The sequence below is a fragment of the Schistocerca serialis genome, chromosome 1 (assembly GCF_023864345.2).
Source record: "Schistocerca serialis cubense isolate TAMUIC-IGC-003099 chromosome 1, iqSchSeri2.2, whole genome shotgun sequence".
In the NCBI taxonomy this organism is placed as follows: domain Eukaryota; kingdom Metazoa; phylum Arthropoda; class Insecta; order Orthoptera; family Acrididae; genus Schistocerca; species Schistocerca serialis.
The window spans coordinates 1,253,147,849-1,253,163,773 of record NC_064638.1 but is presented as its reverse complement, the minus strand read 5'-3'; the positions used below and the strand labels follow the sequence as shown (position 1 = coordinate 1,253,163,773).

Below are 15,925 nucleotides of genomic sequence, written 5' to 3'. Positions count from 1 at the left end.
CCAGGACCCATCCATACTTCCACACATCGCTTTATCACAACTCTTATGCTCGCTCGTCGAGGCATGGATAGATAATTAATAAAATGACTGCTTTTATACAGTGTCTCCATCTTCACAATACAATATGCTTGCATGCATATCTGAAGGAGACTGTACTGTAAAGATACAGACACTGTGTGGTCAGTGGCGTAATATCATGTTTTAAGGGTTTTGCATGGTTTTTCCTTTTTGAGTTTTGTTTTTAATTTTAGCCGTTACTGCAAGCGCTTAAACTACATACACTATGTGATCAAAAGTATCCGGACACCTGGCTAAAAATGACTTACAAGTTCGTGGCGCCCTCCATCGGTAATTCTGGAATTCAGTATGGTGTTGGCCCACCCTTAGCCCTGATGACAGATTCCACTCTCGCAGGCATACGCTCTATCAGGTGCTGGAAGGTTTCTTGGGGAATGGCAGCCCATTCTTCACGGACTGCTACAGTGAGGAGAATTATCGACGTCGGTCGGTGACGCCTGGCACGAAGTCGGCGTTTCAAAACATCCCAAAGGTGTTCTGTAGGATTCAGAGAATTCAGGACAGGACTTTGCGCGGGCCAGTCCATTACAGGGATGTTACTGTTGTGTAACCAAATCGCCACAGGCCGTGCATTATGAACAGGTGTTCGATCGTGTTGAAAGATGCAATCGCCATCCCCGAATCTCTCTTCAATCATGGGAAGCAAGAAGGTGATTAACACATCAAAGTAGGCCTGAACTGTGCTAGTGCCATGCAAGACAACAAGGGGTGCAAGCCCTCTCCACGAAAAACACGACCACACCATAACACCACCGCCTCCGAATTTTACTGTTGGCACTAAACACGCGGGCGGATGACGTACATCGGGCATTCCCCATACCCACACTCTGACATCGGATCACCACATTGCGTACCGTGATTCCTCACTTCACAAAACGTTTTTCCACTGTTCAATCGTCCAATGTTTACGCTCCTTACACCAAGCGAGGCGTCGTGTGGCATTTACTGGCGTGGTGAGTGACTTACGAACAGCCGCTCGATCATGAAATCTAAAATTTCTCACATCCTGCCTAACTTTCATAGTACTTGTAGTGGATCCTGATGCAGTTTGGAATTCCTGTGTGATGGTCTGGACAGATGTCACATTACAACCCTCTTCAACTGTCAACGGTCCCTGTCAGTATACAGACGAGGTCGGCCTGTACGCTTTAGTGTTTCCACTTCACTATCACATCGGAAACAGTGGACCTAGGGATGTTGAGGAGTGTAGAAACCTTGCGTAGAGACGTATGACAAGAGTGACAACCAATCACCTAACCACGTTCGAAGTCCATGAGTTCCGCGGAGCTCCCCATCCTGTTCTCTCACGATGTCTAATGACTACTGAGGTCGCTGATATGGAGTACCTGGCAGTAGGTGCCAGCACAATGCACCAAATATGAAAAACGTATGTTTTTGGGGGTGTCCGGATACTTTTGACCACATATCGTAATAAACACGAAGCGAAAGTTTAAGTACAGCTGTATACAATTTTCTGTGGCTATTTAGAAATATGACCATCATTAGATAATAGGTGATGAATGTCGAGATTGTACGCAAAAAAATATAAATAAGTAAATGTGGTGAAGGTTACTTCTTATATCATTTCAACTTTCCTTCCTTTGTTGTTCCAGTCACTAATTATCAGCGAGAAAACGATTATTTACAATCCTCTCTGTGAGTCAGAATCTCCCTCATTTTATCTTCATGGTCCACCCACGAGAAATAGGAAGGAATATATCGGTTGATTCATCAAGGGTCGTGCGGTCTCGGAATTTTACCTCTAAACCACACATCTCCTGTAGCGTCTGACAGTCGAAGTGGATGAGCATCTCCATGAGCGTTTCGCAAGTCCTTCTTTGGCTACTGCACTCGCGAATGGTATGCAGGGAGATCTACGACAGTAATTTCTGCCATGTCAATTATGTATCGAACTCGAAGCAACTCGCCACGCTTTTCATAGATCCGTGATCGACTATGACGTAACGATCTGTTCCAAATCGATTGCTTTGGATGAAAACTGCTATATTTGTCGTAACCTACAAAAGATGGTTCTTTCGGCCACTACAAAAAATTGCTTGAAATCATCCGTCCCTTTTCGTTTTGATCTTTTTGGTTGTATGTCCTTTATTAGCTTTCCTCGTGTGCTTACAGATTTCGTGTTTCTCTTTTAGACATTATACCCGGCTTTGGAAGTCGGAACCGTCAGTCATTCTCAGAGACATATTAGGTTTCATGGGCGATAGTTTCCATAAATTAACTTGTAACACCGAAAATGCAGATAAAATATCTTCTGCACCATTCAAAATTTTTCGCCGTTTAATATTACTTGATAACTTGTACTGTACTTCTGATTCTGAATATGTAAGCTTTATTACAGAAACTATATTTAATTCGAAATGGATGTAATAGTGTATTTATATCTGAATGTAGATAATTGATTGTAGTTGTGATGTAAATACCTTAAATTGCTGAATAATAGCCAAGGGAACTTTATTTTAATGTATCGATAGCAACGACGAATTGGCATTAGCTGTGCCGTTGTTTATCTCTGTGTATGGAGAGTTTGTGTCGCGCTGCGAGCAGAGAGGGAGCAGAGCAGCTTGAGTCGTGAAAGAGTGCGGAAGTGTTTGTTGGGCGCTCCCGCCGACGTGGTGTGCAGCTGTGATAGTGCTAATGTAGACGCACCTAATTAATTAACCCGCTTGTATTGAGAGCACGGTAGGAGTGAAAAGGAGGAGGAAGGAGCAGTTCTATTGCCTGTCCCATAACTATCCGTGGGTCAAGTGACGACTCGTGGTTCTCAACCAGCAGCAGCTCAGCATCGCCGTCGACTACACAGCTACTGCACTGTAAGGCTGTTACCTGATAAAGTGTAACTAATAATGTAGGGGCATTACCCAGTGGCATTTCTTTCACAATTTTCCACTAACTTTCATGAATGATAACTTGCAATAATTAAAACTTGTAGGGTACCTGTGTTGTCATTGTTCTCAGACATTATTACCAAGCAACGTCACTCTCCTTTCCACACAATACCGAGCCTTGTAAAAATTTTAAAATTCATTAACTACTTACTGCCAGGTTTCTTTGTTTGTTAATGACCAGTTTCAGTCTAAATTTTTCTGCCTCAGTAACTGCTCATTCTTGTATTCCATAACAGATGCTATACTAGTTTACAATTTTGAGTGTTAACTTCAGTCACTAAAAGTAACGTAAAATTTCACCTACAAAACTAATAACTAAAGGTACAGCACAAATTAAAAGTGCACAAGCTCATTTATTCTGTATTTAGCTTAATGAGTGACTGCTGCTGGCTTGGTATTTATTTTATTATTGTTTTATTGAAAGTATAATCAGTTACTTATTTGTAAAAGTAAATTCAATTCAGTCTTTGAATAATTAAAAGTAAATTGCTTGCCTTTTTCTGAATTTTGCGTTACGTTACGCTAAGGTCACTGAAAGTCATTTTTTATGTAGCAAAGTTTCAGTTACAGCCAGTCATCTATTTAACCAGCAACTTCATATAACTTTATTTAAAAATTTAGTATTCCAAAATAAATACCTGCAAACTCAGTGCTTTCTAATTCATTTATTTTCTCGTGAACTGCGATGTTATGGAAAAGTGTGACAATTTTTTGTTGCCACGCCATTGATTATTTGCTTAGTTTTCTTCGTCATTACCTTTTTTAGGATTTTAGATATTCATTTCCCTAGTGGACTGACAACCGATTAATTATCCTACACTCCTGGAAATTGAAATAAGAACACCGTGAATTCATTGTCCCAGGAAGGGGAAACTTTATTGACACATTCCTGGGGTCAGATACATCACATGATCACAACGACAGAACCACAGGCACATAGACACCGGCAACAGAGCATGCACAATGTCGGCACTAGTACAGGGTATATCCACCTTTCGCAGCAATGCAGGCTGCTATTCTCCCATGGTGACGATCGTAGAGACGCTGGATGTAGTCCTGTGGAACGGCTTGCCATGCCATTTCCACCTGGCGCCTCAGTTGGACCAGCGTTCGTGATGGACGTACAGACCGAGTGAGACGACGCTTCATCCAGTCCCAAACATGCTCAATGGGGGACAGATCCGGAGATCTTGCTGGCCAGGGTAGTTGACTTACACCTTCTAGAGCACGTTGGGTGGCACGGGATACATGCAGACGTGCATTGTCCTGTTGGAACAGCAAGTTCCCTTGCCGGTCTAGGAATGGTAGAACGATGGGTTCGATGACGGTTTGGATGTACCGTGCACTATTCAGTGTCCCCTCGACGATCACCAGTGGTGTACGGCCAGTGTAGGAGATCGCTCCCCACACCATGATGCCGGGTGTTGGCCCTGTGTGCCTCGGTCGTATGCAGTCCTGATTGTGGCGCTCACCTGCACGGCGCCAAACACGCATACGACCATCATTGGCACCAAGGCAGAAGCGACTCTCATCGCTAAAGACGACACGTCTCCATTCGTCCCTCCATTTACGCCTGTCGCGACACCACTGGAGGCGGGCTGCAAGATGTTGGGGCGTGAGCGGAAGACGGCCTAACGGTGTGCGGGACCGTAGCCCAGCTTCATGGAGACGGTTGCGAATGGTCCTCGCCGATACCCCAGGAGCAACAGTGTCCCTAATTTGCTGGGAAGTGGCGGTGCGGTCCCCTACGGCACTGCGTAGGATCCTACGGTCTTGGCGTGCATCCGTGCGTCGCTGCGGTCCGGTCCCAGGTCGACGGGCACGTGCACCTTCCGCCGACCACTGGCGACAACATCGATGTACTGTGGAGACCTCACGCCCCACGTGTTGAGCAATTCGGCGGTACGTCCACCCGGCCTCCCGCATGCCCACTATACGCCCTCGCTCAAAGTCCGTCAACTGCACATACGGTTCACGTCCACGCTGTCGCGGCATGCTACCAGTGTTAAAGACTGCGATGGTGCTCCGTATGCCACGGCAAACTGGCTGACACTGACGGCGGCGGTGCACAAATGCTGCGCAGCTAGCGCCATCGACGGCCAACACCGCGGTTCCTGGTGTGTCCGCTGTGCCGTGCGTGTGATCATTGCTTGTACAGCCCTCTCGCAGTGTCCGGAGCAAGTATGGTGGGTCTGACACACCGGTGTCAATGTGTTCCTTTTTCCATTTCCAGGAGTGTATTTTTGCTAATCAATATTTCCTTTGTATTAAATATCACGTGTTAGCCTTTTCCCCCTGTATGGTTCGTGAGTATTATCATCAGTATTTAGATTAAGTTTAGAATAGATTCATCCTTCAGAAGGGTCTGTTGTACACTTTCCTCCTACTAACCGGTATTATTTTTCCTTCGGTAACGATAGCCTTACTCACTGTAAAATTTCATTAGGCATGCGCGCTCACCGCCAATTACATCGCAATCCCAGTAGGCCGATTGGGAAGGAAGAGGATATAGACTCTGCAAAGCCTTAATTTTTACGCTTTTTTAGGAAAATCTTTTGAAGCAGTTCGGGTATTTCAGTCGAGGCAGGAGATCAAAATACGACGTTTATGACGTCTAGTTTCACTTATAAGACGATATTTTAAATACTATTTGCGAAGAAAAGCTTCGATAAATACAAATCAATAATTTGTGTAACATTTTACATAGACGAAACCCAATCAAGCATATGTAATCGTTTGCCGGCCGAAGTGGCCGTGCGGTTAAAGGCGCTGCAGTCTGGAACCGCAAGACCGCTACGGTCGCAGGTTCGAATCCTGCCTCGGGGATGGATGTTTGTGATGTCCTTAGGTTAGTTAGGTTTAACTAGTTCTAAGTTCTAGGGGACTAATGACCTCAGCAGTTGAGTCCCATAGTGCTCAGAGCCATATGTAATCGTTTGATCAAAAGGAAAGGTTTAACGTACCTTATTTAAAACATTTAGTTTAGTTTTTATTTTGGAATTTTTCAAGTAACTTTCGTTTTTGTACGTTTTCGGGCCTTTTCACACCTTCATCTCGATTCATTCAAGACACCATAAACACAGTTTGCATGTTTCCACAACCGCTCATTTGTGAGGTATTTCCAATGTAATTTGGATGCACTGAACTATCTGTGCTATTGGCCATCAACATAATTTAAATTTACACAGTTCTTAATTTGAGCTCTAAGAAGCTTTTCTGACGCAGTCTTTATTCGACGACGTGTGAATGAGGTCAATAGCTTCTAGAATAAAAGCAGCCTAAGCTGAAGGTCGTTCTTTTTGGCCGCAGTAGTCGTGAGGGCGGCAGTCGTGTTGAGTGTCCTCGCAGACTCTGCAACAGACTACCGATGTGCTATGTTTACTAAATGTCCAGTGCTGTTTTTGCTTAGGATAAAGGTGGCAACACTGACCCACTGGGGGAGCAACTTCAGTCGTTCAGTGTAATGATGTCGTGTTATGAACAGAACGATAATAAACTATGATTATTGGAAGTGTTTGTTTATTACTGACAAAGCTAAGAGATGATCTCTAACAGGGATTTAAATCCTTGGATCTGCAGCCCTAGACAACAAACGGCTACAACCTAAGCATATCTAAGGAAGTTGTGCATTTGGGAATATACATTATTAGTAGAGACTCGAATTGACGCCAGTTATAGTAAGCAGCATCTCAGCCTCGACGATGCGCTATTTTTTTATTTTATGTGGTTTCGGGCAAGGACCGTTACAACAGATACGATTACTGCAAATAATGAAACAAACAGGACAGGAGATTAATTTAATTACAAAATATAAAACATAATTAAAAGAGATAGTCTGACTGCACCGTTGTAATAAAAGTAACGGAATTTTAGCATAAATCCAATTACATACGTATATAATAAAATATTGAAGATATCCCCAGATTTTAAAGTTCCCTTTTAGGAAGACTAATGAAATGGCAAATACATTAGGCAACAGACCTACTTAAGCAGCTAATAGCTCTTCTAACACAATAATAGTGTTCAATGTACAGTGTAATTATTCTCCAGTGATGGTGTTCGTCTCTTTCTATTTTATCTCTTTCTATGGATATATGCTAGAGGACAAATGTAAGGATTTTTAAGCATATATCACTAGAGGAAAGAAAATAAAAGATACCCTTGGAGAAAAGAGAACCACCTGTATGAATATCAAGAGCTCAGATAGAAAACCAGACCTAAGCAAAGAAGGGAAATTATTCAATCTGAATATGAGCAGGCAATAAAAGAAATAAAAGAAAAATTTGGAGTAGGAATTGAAGTCCAGGGAGAAGAAATAAAAATTTAGAGGTTCGCCGATGGTACTGTAATTCTGTCAGAGACAGCAAACGAATTGGAATAGCAACTGAGCGGAGTGGAGAGTGAGGATATAAGATGGACATCAACAAAAGGAAAACGAGGATAATGGAATGTAGTTGAATTAAATCAGGTGAAGCTGATGAAGGAAATGAGACACTTGGAAGTAGTAGATGAGTTTTGTTATTTGAGGAGCAAAAAACTTATGATGGTCGAAATAGAGAGGATATAAAATGTGGACTGGCAAATTCAAGGAAAGCGTTTCTGAAGAAGATAAATTTGTTAACACAGAGCATAAATTTGTCAAGAAGTCTTTTCTGGAAGTATTTGTATGGAGTGTAGCCATCTATGGACGGAAGAATGCTTAAGATCAGATGGGTAAATCACGTAACTAATGAAGAGATACCGAACAGAATTGGGGAGAAAAGAAATTTTGTGGCACAGCCTGACTATAACAAGGGATCGGTTGGTAGGACATATTCTGAGACCTCATGGGATCACCGATTTAGTACTGGAGGGCAGCGCTGGGTGAAAAAGCCGTAGAGGAAGACCATGAGATGAATACAGTAAGCAGATTCAGAAGCATGTATGTTGCATCAGTTACCCGGAGATGAAAAGGTTTGCGCAGTGTAGAGTAATATGGAGATCTGCATGAAACCAGTCTTCGGACTGAAAACCACAACAACAACATGAGTATATGTACAATGCCCTATCAATTAGGCAGAAACCACAGCTTGGTGAGGGAATTAATTTTAACAAATGTCTTTCTTATTGGGATTCATGTGACCTGCTCTTAGTATGTTAAGACTAACATTTCGTTTTCCAGCGCTACATGAGAAATCTGTATTGTTTCCTTTATTTTTACTGCAACACCCCTCTTTTTCACTATACAAATCAACACTACTCGAACAAAACATAAGTTAAACATTTACAATTTCAATTTTGTTATAATACTGTTCACTTTTCAATAAGAAGTGGGAAGATAGCGATGTTACCTGGCCCTTTATATATTCTCACTCAGTTTATTGACAGTTCACGATTTCTGATTTTTAGAAAATCTACTAAGATACTGTAGCATACGTAAGGAAAGTGATCATTATGACGTAACGCCCATTAGGTATGCAACACACCTAACGTACAGGTAATGCGGGTACGACCTTAACCGACCAAAGCTACTGTGAAAAATATGGTAGTCTATACTTACTTATGATAGCCTACAGTAGTTTTACACTACTGTGTGTACATAAAGTCCAGGAAGAATTTAAATTATTTATCGCACAATAACTAAACATTGTACAGATGTCATACACATTGCATTTTGAAGAGAAACTCTGAAAGGTCTATTACAAACATTCGATATGCGAATCATGAGTGACCCGGCAGACGTCAATTCGGTAATCGAATTCTTGCTACACCCGTCCCAGCATGGCATCGTCGCCTGTGGCAGTCGCTTCCCGTATTTTCTCCCAGAGCTCTGCTACATCACACGGCAGAGGCAGTACATACACCAGACCTTCAATGTGACCCCACAGGAAAAAGTCACACAGAGTGAGATCTGGTGATCGGGGGGGGGGGGGGGGGGCATTTCATGAAATGGCTGTCGCCTTGTGTAGCACGGCGGATCAGTCGATATGACGGCTGACTATCGCCAAATTAACAAACTACGCTGTGGCGGTACATATGAAAAAAAATTTCAGGGTTTCTCTTCAAAATGACATATGAATGATATCTGTACAATATTTGGTTGTTGTGCAATAAATAACTGAAAGTGTTACATGACTTTATGTACACCTTGTATATAGCAATGTTAATAAACTGTAATGAACGCATTTCTGATATCAATTCTATCCGTATTTGAATCCCACGAGTTCATTAAATTGCATGGTAAATTTTTTTGCACTTAAACAATAAACATCAGACACTGTGTTATAAGCTTTTAAATCGAAAAGAGGCCTGAAATGCTCTTTTTCACTGATGTGCGGGGGCCAGCGCCACAGGTGTTAGCTCCGTGGTGTACGGACCCTAAATACGGCGCCGCGCACTGACCTCCGAGCCGCAGCTCCGCGGACGCCTGCGCGCTGTCGTCGTCCCCCCTGGCGACGCACTGGTAGACGCCTCGGTGGGCGCGCGTCGCGGCGCCGACGTGCAGAACCAGCGGCGACAGGAGGCGCGCGCGGCCGGCGGTGAGCGGCTCCGCGTTGTGCAGCCACTCCACGCCGGCCACGGGGGAGCCCGACACCGAGCAGTTGAACGTCGCCGGCTCGCCGGAGTTCACCACCTGCCGGCACAAGCGTACACGGATAGACTGACAAAGCTGATGAAAATATACAAGCCCTAAAAGCCTATTTCAGATCATAGTCTCCTCTGAAAAAAACTATGTATTTCGCCTGAGGCGACTCCAGTGTTCTCAATTTACGTTCATTCGGAACTAAACTATATACGTAGGGCATCACATCTTTACGCACTTTGTACACAGCACCTGAGGGGAACACAACGTCCGTTTTATACCTACGATCTTTACTTTAAATAATTTCATTACATTCTGTTCCATTTAACTTCGGACAAGAGGAAACCTTGCATTTTTAGTGTGGGTTCAGTTTTCTGGCATTAGAAGCAGAATATCTTATCCAAACTCGCAGCTGTGGTAAACAAATGGTTCGGTTTTTTTTAACGGTCAAACTTTCCGTAAGGTTTGGAAGGTAGGAGACGAGATACTGGCAGAAGTAAAAGCTGTGGGTACCGGGCGTGAGTCGTGCTTCGGTAGCTCAGTTGGTAGAGCACTTGTCCGCGAAAGGCAAAGGTCCCGAGTTCGAGTCTCGGTCGGGCACACAGTTTTAATCTGCCAGGAAGTTTCATATCAGCGCACACTCCGCTGCAGAGTGAAAATCTCATTCTGGAAACATCCCCCAGGCTGTGGCTAAGCCATGTCTCCGCTATATCCTTTCTTTCAGGAGTGCTAGTCCTGCAAGGTTCGCAGGAGAACTTCTGTAAAGTTTGGAAGGTAGGAGACGAGATACTGGCAGACGTAAAAGCTGTGGGTACCGGGCGTGAGTCGTGCTTCGGTAGCTCAGTTGGTAGAGCACTTGCCCGCGAAAGGCAAAGGTCCCGAGTTCGAGTCTCGGTCGGGCACACAGTTTTAATCTGCCAGGAAGTTTAATAAAATCTTGATATTCTGCGACTCATGGACCAGAAACTATTCAAAGTAAAATTCTCGTATAAAATCGAAAATGAGGGCGGCGTTGTAGAGTCTGAGGCGGTATTTATGTGATATTTTCCAATTAACTTTATACATAATTTAAAATCTTTTAGACTCTCCTGCTCGCTGACATTCTTCACAAAATAATGAAAGGAAAACAATTTATTGCTCACAACATTTTCGTTGTTCATGCAGTAGAACTTCAGCATCAGACGCGATGTTTTAATTCAATACTTCTTTACTACTAACGTAGTCGCTACACATTTTGCCGACAGTATCTGCGTATACCACTGAAAGCCTCTGCAAAGTGTACCATTGTGCGACTCTTAGTTCAGTAGATATGACGTCATAAAAATTGAGACGCGTGAAAAACTAGATTTTATTAAAATGGAATTCGGCTCTTTAATGGGATGGGTTACTCGTTTTGATAACCTGTGATATAACTAATAACGTATTTCAACACTGAAGAGCCAAAGAAACTGGTACACCTGCCTAATATCGCGTAGGGTCTCCGTGAGCACGCAGAAGAGCCGCAACATTTCGTGGCATGGACTCGACTAACCCCTGAAGTAATGCTGGAGGAAATTGACAACAGGTATCATGCAGGTCTGTTCATAAATCCGTAGGAGTACGAGGGGGTGCAGATCTCTTCTGCAGAACACGTCCACTACTGTGCAGCTACACTATTGATGACAAACAGCTGGAAACAGCGTCTGCCGTAAAATATCTAGGCGAAAATATCGAGAGAGACTTTAAGTGGAATGACCATATAAAACAAATAGTGGGAAAAGCAGACACCAGACTCAGATTCATCGGAAGAATCTTAAGGAAACGTAACTCATCCACGAAAGAAGAGGCCTATAAGGCGCTTGTTCCCCAGATTGTTGAGTATTGTTCATCTAAATGGGATGTCTATCAGGTAGGACTGATGGAGAAGATCCAAAGAAAAGAGCGGCGCGTTTCGTCACGGGATCATTTAGCTGTCTAGAGAGCGTTACGGGGACGCTAAACAAACTCCACTAGCAGACGTTACAAGAGAGGTGTTGTGCGTCACGGAAAGAGTTACTATTGAAATTTCGGAAAAGCACTTTTCAGAAGGAGTCGGACAACATATTAATTCCTCCCACATACGTCTCGCGTATTGACCACCAGGAGAAAATTCGAGAAATTAGAGTCAATACAGAGGCTTATCTACAATCATTCTTCCCACACACTATTCGTGAGTGGAACAGGGTTGAAGGGATAAGATACTGGTACCGAAAGTACCCTCCACCACACACCATTAGGTGGCTTGCGGAGTATGACGCAGATGTAGATGAAGGCATCCCAGATATCTTCAATAATTTACATGTCTGGGAATTTCGGTGGCCAGCGGAAGTATTTAAACTCATAAGAGTGTTCTTGTAGCAATTCTGCACGTATAGGGTGTGGCACTGGTCTGCTGGAATTGGCCAAGTCCGTCGGAATGCACAATGGACATGAATGGATGTAGGTGATCAGATGGAATGCTTACGTACGTGTCTCCGGTTAGAGTCGTGTCTAGACATATCAGCGGTCCCACATCACTCCAACTACACACGCCCCACACCATTACAGAACCTCCACCAGCCCCACTAACATGCAGAGTCAGTGGATTCGTGAGGTTGTCTCCATACCAGTACACGTCTATCCGCTCGATACAATTTGAAACGAGACTCGTCCGAGCAGGCAACATGTTTCCAGTCATCAACAGTCCAATGTCCGTCCTGAAGGGCCCTGGCGGGGCGTAAAGCTTTGTGCCACGCAGTCATCAAGGGTACACGAGTGGGCCTTCGACTGCGAAAGGCCATATCGACGATGTTTCGTTGAATGGTTCGCACACTGACACTAGTTGATCGACCAGCACTGAAATTTGCAGAAATTGGCGGAAGGGCTGCACTTCTGTCACGTTGAACGATTCTCTTCAGTTTTCAGTTTCCATTGGTCCCGTTGTTGCAGGATCTTTTTCCGGCCGCAACGATGTCGGAGATTTGATGTTTTACCGGATTCCTGGTTTTCATGATACACTCGTGAAAAGGTCATACGGGAAAATCCCCACTTCATCGCTTCCTCTGAGAAGCTATGTCCCGGCGCTCGAGCGCCGACTATAACACCACGTTGAAACTCACTTAAATGTTGATAACTGTAACAACAACGACGCAGTACTATTGTGCAAATAAGTAATTTTTTTTCCATATGACTTTTCGATAAACTCGTGTAATTGAAGTTCTGATTTCATTTCTTTTTTTTTTCATGTCATTGTGTTAAGAAAACTGTTAATACGTTTCAATGTGAATATTAATGTTTATGTCAAATGTCAAGCAATACTGTAATAGAATTGAAATGTAACAAATGTTGAAACTGTTGTAAGATGTTTAAAATTGTAACTGTGCGTCTGGTCCATACGTAGGCAATGTGTTAGGATATGTAGAATGCAAAACCTCGGGTGAATACCCTGTCTGTAAGGGAGCGGTAGAAGGTGGATGGCAAGCGAGCGCGGGAAAATGCACGGCACAACGGGCTCAGTAGTAGCTGGAGTTTGGCACTGGTTTGAGCAACACCTTCTGGAGCGAGGAGGCTCTCCTGGAAGACATAGCTTCACTAAGCCTCGGGTATGCCGTTCCAACGCCCACACAGCATGGCAAAAGAAGAATTAAAGTGCCGATACGTCAAGAGCCATAGCTGTGGTTGTATGTATGTGTGCTCTGTGCCTCGTCATCTCGCCGCCCGCCAACCGCCGCATCGATACTAGCAGGTTGAAACTTTTAGTACTGTATTCGTATGGATCAGAGAGTGAACTGTGCAATAATAACCTAAATTTTACCAGAAGTTTCCGATCATTTAATTATCCTCACAACTAACCTAGACAGGGTCCTTTACAAATGTTGTGCAATCCGAGTGTCCCGAAATGAAAATTAAAATTTGTGTTAATAACAATTATTTGCAGAACTAGCTATGTTAGAATGGTGTTTAAAGAAAAATTTTGTTAATGAACCAGTAAATGAATAACGAAGGTCTAACGAAGTTGAAAGATAACTTTAATATTGATATAGTAATGAAGTTTAATTATTTCGAGAAGATATAAAGGTATTTGAATGAGCAGTAAATAAGATGAAAAGAGTAGTAACTTATGTACTGGAAATCTTGAACGCATAATAAATTCAGTAATGATTATTTTAATGCAGTGATCATAACAGTTTCAGGCTCCTCTCCCCCCACCCTTTTTATTAATTTGAATTCTGAAGTGTTCTAAATTGCTTTGACCAGCAAAAGATAAAGTCAATATAAAGGTCAAAATTTATCAGTGTTTTATCTTTATCAAAATTGACATTTTGTGTGTGTGGCACGAAAGTGCTGTTTCTAGGGTAACCTATGCCCGATTTTAATCAGATAGATAGACAGTATAAAGTTTTGTAGTATACATTATAGTGTAGTGTTATGTATTTATGGTTTTTCCATATCAGTACAGAACGTGAAACTATCAGTTGAATAGATTTTCTGGTTCTAAAATTCTACTATATTATGCAGTGTTACTACTTGTTGTTTTGCCTGAATATATACCAGCTTGTAGAGGGAAGAAACTCAGTTAATGCCTAATTAGGCTGGCGACCGTATTATTATCAAATTGGTAGCATCTTCAGTGTTGCTTTTGGTCCATCCTGACGTGTAATTGCATTTCGGACTTACTTGACGCATCATTGCTATTACAGAGTGGGTGTAAGTCTGATTTACCACCATTCAGGCACACGCGGTCGAAAACTATACAAAAATTCTTTCTCATGAGGTGAACCCCGCTCACTTACCATAGCACAGGCTTTAACGAGTACTGTGTCGCGCACAGATTACAAACCTACCATTGTAACCGGAGATACTTGTTGTCTTATATAGGCGTTGTCGACCGCCAGATACGTGTTGTCTTATATAGGCGTTGCCGACCGCAGCGCCGTATTCTGCCTGTTTACATATCTCTGTATTTGAATACGGAGGCCTATACCAATTTCTTGCCACTTCGGTGTATGTTCCAGTGTAATTATCAACAAATAAGCTGCTCTGAGAAGAACTTAAAGGGGACCTTTGTCGTGGCAATTCTATGCCGACCGAACAGTGGATGAGTCGGAGCTAACAGCTTTCATTTGGAGTAACCAAGGCTGCTGGAAGGAGAGAAAGACTACTGGAAGGAGAGAACGACTAGCCTCAAGTGCGAAAAGTCAAAGAGGAAGAAGAAGAAGAAGAACACATATGTTCAACATTGTGAGAGACGGTCCTGGTCTGTTCAGTTGACAAGTTGTCGTGTAAACTGTTTAAGCTCACGAAATCGTGTAAGCAAATTAGTTTGATTTGTAAATTAATTTCCTAGTATTTGACTATCTCCCTCTTTCTTTCTTTTTAAACATTGTCTGATGATGACTTGCTAAGAAGTATTGATACTATTTATCTGAACTGAGGCTCAAATAAAGGGAGATTTTTATCAAGTACGATTCCTTGTGGTTCCATCTTTTAATAAGAATTTTACTAACTTAGATCTTTTGAATGAGAGGTTTTGTTTTTTTAAAAACTATGTTCCGTTGTAAAGTGCGCAGCAATAACCGATATCACTGTTTAGTTCACTCAATTACCTCTATATCTAAATTTAAAACGTTAGTCAGTTTTTTGGTTACAACCAGATTATTCGTTTTATGCACATACGTTTTTAAAAGTATGCTCTAAGAAAAAAAAAAGAGCGCACCAAGAAAGGAATTGTCCGAGTGGGACAGAAATCGGTAGATGTGACGTACATGTACAGACAAACAAATGATACAAATTTAAAAAAAAAAAAACTGGATGATTTATTGAAGAGAAAGTGCATGACCAACTAAGCAAGTCGATAAGACATTAGCCCACCTCTGTCCTTTATGCAAGCAGTTACTGGGCTTTGCACTGATTAACATATTTGTTGGATGTCCTCTTGAGGAATATCGTGCCAAATTACGTCCAACTGGCGCGTTAGATCATTAAAATCCCGAGTTGATTGGAGGGCTCTGCCCATAATGCTCCAGACGTTCTCAGCTGGGAAGAGGTCCGGCTACCTTGCAGGGCAAGGCAGAGTTGAGAAAGCATCAAGACAAGCAGTAGAGACCTTCGCCGTGCGCGCGAGGGTATTGTCTTGCTGAAGTGCAAGCGTCAAGATGGCTTGCCATGAAGGGCGACATAACGCGGCGTAGAACACCGTCGACAAACCCCTGTGCTGTAAGAGTGCCGCAGATGAAGACCAAAAGAGACCTGCTGTGGAAAGAAATGGCGCCCGAGACCATCAGCCGTATGGGGGGCGACAGTGAGCCTGGAATCCCACCTCTATCTGGGGCGTCTACAGACGCTGGTTCAAAAATGTTCAAACGCGTGTGAAATCTTACGG

The 15,925-nt window shown here is 42.9% G+C and overlaps 1 protein-coding gene across 1 annotated transcript in view; it reads right to left on the bottom strand.

The window, feature by feature from the left end:
- The window catches only part of LOC126456738 (Down syndrome cell adhesion molecule-like protein Dscam2), a 427,689-nt gene that overhangs the window by 245,156 nt on the left and 166,608 nt on the right, over positions 1 to 15,925 (bottom strand). The window contains exon 7 of the mRNA XM_050092487.1: positions 9,366 to 9,597. Within this exon, the coding sequence (XP_049948444.1) occupies positions 9,366 to 9,597 (232 nt within the window). The remainder of the gene's footprint in view (positions 1 to 9,365; positions 9,598 to 15,925) is intronic.